Source organism: Orycteropus afer, unplaced genomic scaffold (genome assembly GCF_000298275.1).
Source record: "Orycteropus afer afer isolate SDZICR_OR568_19922 unplaced genomic scaffold, OryAfe1.0 scaffold00321, whole genome shotgun sequence".
Classification (NCBI taxonomy): domain Eukaryota; kingdom Metazoa; phylum Chordata; class Mammalia; order Tubulidentata; family Orycteropodidae; genus Orycteropus; species Orycteropus afer.
Window position 1 is genome coordinate 1,826,425 of NW_006921908.1, and position 3,743 is coordinate 1,830,167.

General features: G+C 40.1%; 1 protein-coding gene across 1 annotated transcript in view; it reads left to right on the forward strand.

Annotated features, from left to right (window-relative positions):
• Positions 1-767: 767 nt before the first annotated feature.
• Positions 768-3,743, forward strand: part of BDNF (brain derived neurotrophic factor) — a 13,719-nt gene continuing 10,743 nt past the window's right edge. The window contains 2 exon segments of the mRNA XM_042782442.1: positions 768-895; positions 897-987. Of these exon segments, the coding sequence (XP_042638376.1) occupies positions 768-895; positions 897-987 (219 nt within the window).

The window sequence follows — 3,743 nt, forward strand, 5'->3', positions numbered from 1 at the left end:
TATGTTTATTTATAGCTCCAGTGTAGAAATAAGGAGCTCTTGTGGCACAGTGGCTAAGCACTCGTCTGTGAACAGAAAGCCCCGCAGTTTTGACCCACCAGCTGCTCCATTGGATAAAGATATGACAGTCTGCTTCCATAAAGATTACAGCCTTGGAAACCTTGTGGGCAGTTCTGTTCTGTCTTGTATGGTTGCTATGAGTCAGAATCAACGCACTGGCAATAGTTTTCTTTTTTTATTTATGTAGAAATACAGACCTATCCCATTCCTTAAATGAACATACTGATATTTGAGTTTGCACATCTTTTGTAGGCATTACTTTTCAGTGAGGAGGAGTAGGGACAAACAGCTATTCTCACAGTCCTGATAGTTTTGGCACCCACGGAATTCAGCGTCTTCTTATAGGTGCATTCTAATGGCTTCAGTCATGTGGATATTTTCTGACCAGCCATATGGATCTTTTGTCATCTGAGATGTTAATATTTTCCTTGTGTTTTATAGTAGCTCTGGAGCAGAGCCAGTTTCTTGAATAGGGTCCACATGGCTCGTTATGCATGGAGCCCAGAAACTGGCTAACTTGTGTTATTCAGAGGAACAGTGACACCTGGAAGAGTTGGGGCTAGGGTGGGGCAGTGAGTAAGGGAACACAGTCAATTATTTTGCCTCCTGCATTAAGCTAAAAATAATGAGCACTTTCCTGTGCTTTACAGTAAGTAATTAAAAGAAATTATAGAGTTGGATACAAAAATAACCTGAAGGACAACTGGATGTGTTGAGCCACCAGTTTTCTCCATGTGTGTGCAAGATTAATCCTTGTTAACGCTCAGAACATTGAGTTTCTACAGAAAGCGTGGCATGTCCACACTTGTTTCGGCATCTACCCACACGCTTCTGTATGACTAGACACCCCAGCAGAAGGGCTGTGGTGTGTTGCTTTGTGCTTCAGTGGAATTTAACGAACTGATTCCTGAAAATGGTCTCGTAAAGGTGAGAAACAGAGAGCTAGTAGCTTTTCTTGATAATTTTCTCTCTCCTAGGATTTCTAGATAGTATTTTTTAAAGGAATGCTATTCTTATATATCTAGAGACAACTTAAGCTTTCTACTTTCTTCTTCCCACCTATTTTCACATTTAATGTTTTCTCTACTTCAGAGGATAAGGTCTAATCTAGAGTTTCCTTCATCAAGTGAGAATTATTCATCGCATTCTCATTTTAGACAACTCTGAATTAAGGTGAAGCCTGCCAGTTTTTCCCTAAGATAGGTCTAATTATGTTCAAGTATTCTTTCTATAATGGAAATTGTTCAGATAACTAATTAACCACAGGAGTACATTGGCTATGGAAAATTTCAGGAGCACCGTCTGTGGAAAAAGCGGGAAGGGCATGCCTTTACCACAACTCTGGGGTCCTTAAGCGTGTAATTGTGTGGTGGCAGGTATGTAACTCGGCAATGTCTAGTGGGGTGTTGGCTCACAGCTGTTGGAATTCTATAGCATTTCATGGCAAGAGCTCAGAACAACCAAAAACACCCTAGAGGCGACCTGTTGATTAGTGTTGCCAATTCCAGAGAGACTGAAATAGGATGCACTGGTTTTAGCTTTTTTTCTTTCTTTTTTACAATTGTGATTGTTCTGGAATGTTGCCAAACTTCACATAATGCCGAACTTCTTTTCTTAAAAGGGGATTCCCTTTATCCTCTCATTTGAGAGAGTTACCACATGTTCTACTCCCCTTAGGGATAAGAAATTCAGGTGCATCACCCTTGCATTTCTTTGTCTTTTTTTTTTTTTTTTTTTTAGGCACAGAGCATGCTTATCCCTGGATTCAGGGTGTGGAAGACAGTGGTCTGCTCTGCTTTGACAACAGTCCCTATTAGTGGTGTGCTTTGTTTGTAATTTAGAGGGGCAGGCTGCCTCTTAGCTGAATTGATGTCTGTATTTTTCTATGTGGGAGAATCCAATAATTCTCGAGACACTACCTAGCAAATACTGTTGTGTGTCAGCCTCACTCATTTGTAAATGATTTAATAGGAACATTATCAGGCTCCCCTGTACAAGTAATTTATGTCTGTACTGATGCCCTTTGTGACTTCTTTGTGTTTAGAACCTAGGAATCTTTGCAGTCCTATGGATAAAGCTTAAACAATAGATGTGTCTTCGGTTCTGCTTATGAAACTGCCCTATCAACTTTCTCACAAAGTTGTTCAACTCAGAATTGTTTTTCTTTGGAAATCTAATGTGTTTTTTTTTTTTTTTTTAAACACTCTGGGATACTTCAGTCTTGAAGCAAATGATCCCAAATAGAACCCAGCAAGAAATCAGATTGCCTGCCAGTCACCTTGTTGAAGTAGAGCCAGATTTGGGTGATGGTTGTTAGGTGCCATCCAGTTGGCTCCAACTCTTAGGGACTCTACGTACAACAGAATCAAACAATACCTGGTCCTGCATCATCCTCACAATCTTTGCTATGCCCATCACTGCAGCCACTGTGTCAGTCTGTCTTGTTGAAGTGCTTCCCCTTTTTTGCTGACCCTCTTCTTTACCAAGCATGATGTCCTTCTCCAGGGACTGGGTCCCTTCTGACAACATGACCAAAGTACATGAGGCAGAGTTTGGCCATTCTCGCTTCTAAGGTGCATTCCAGCTGTACTTCTTCCCGGTCAGATTTGTTCGTTCTTCTGGCAGTCCATGGTACCTTCAGTGCTCTTCACCAGCACCACAGTTCAGAGGTATCGATTCTTCTCTGCTCTTCCTAATTCATCGTCGAGCTTTCACATGCATTTGAGGCTATTGAAGATACCATGGCTTTGCTCAGGTGCACCTTAGTCTTCAAAGTGACATCTTTGCTCTTTAACACTTTAAAGAGGTCTTTTGCAGCAGATTTTCCCAGCGCAATGTAGCATCTGATTTCTTGCCTGCTGCTTCCATGAGCATTGAATATGGATCCAAGTAGAACAAAGTCCCTGACAACTTCAGTCTTTTCTCCATTTGTCATGATGTTGCTCTTTGGTCCATTTGTGAAGATTTTTGTTTTCTTTAGATCACAGAGGGTTATTTGGTGCTTGATACTTATGCCTTTATTTTAGGGTTTTGTTGCTGCTGCTGCTGTTTTATTTGTGTTTTTTTTTTTTTTTTTTGGTTGGTTGGTTGTATTTTAATTTCATGGTGCTTGATAGGTGATAGCTGTATCTTTTAGTTTCAGGAAAAGTCTAGAAAGAAGAAATCTGCCATTGAGTAGATAAGGTACTTTTTCCTGCTTTGGTCTCTATTTCACCCTCTCAGGATAAAACACAAACAGACAGAAAAAGCTCACAAGGACTTGAGACATCTGGCTGAAACATAAATATGCCTGGAAATGCACCACCTGCTGTAGCTGGTCATATCATTTCCAGCATTATTCTAATTGAGTGAGTGATATTAGGCTGTGTAAGTCATGAGGGATGCCAGTTAATGCTTGCATTTGCCTTATATGCAGCATTTAGATACAAATGAATGATTGAATGAAAGTCCAGATTTAGCTCAGCAGTACTCTACAAATTCTTATTCAACTAGTCACGGTTGTAGATATCCTGCATTTTATGGCATAAACACAATAGTGGAAAAGCCAGTTGACATAAAGAGAATTGCAGATTTTGTGTGGTACCATTATAAAAGCAAAGATATTTTTCCCACATAATAAATGTCCCAGTAAAACAAGTTGAAAGAGAAAGATGGCAGGTAACCTCATGACATGCTAAAAAGAA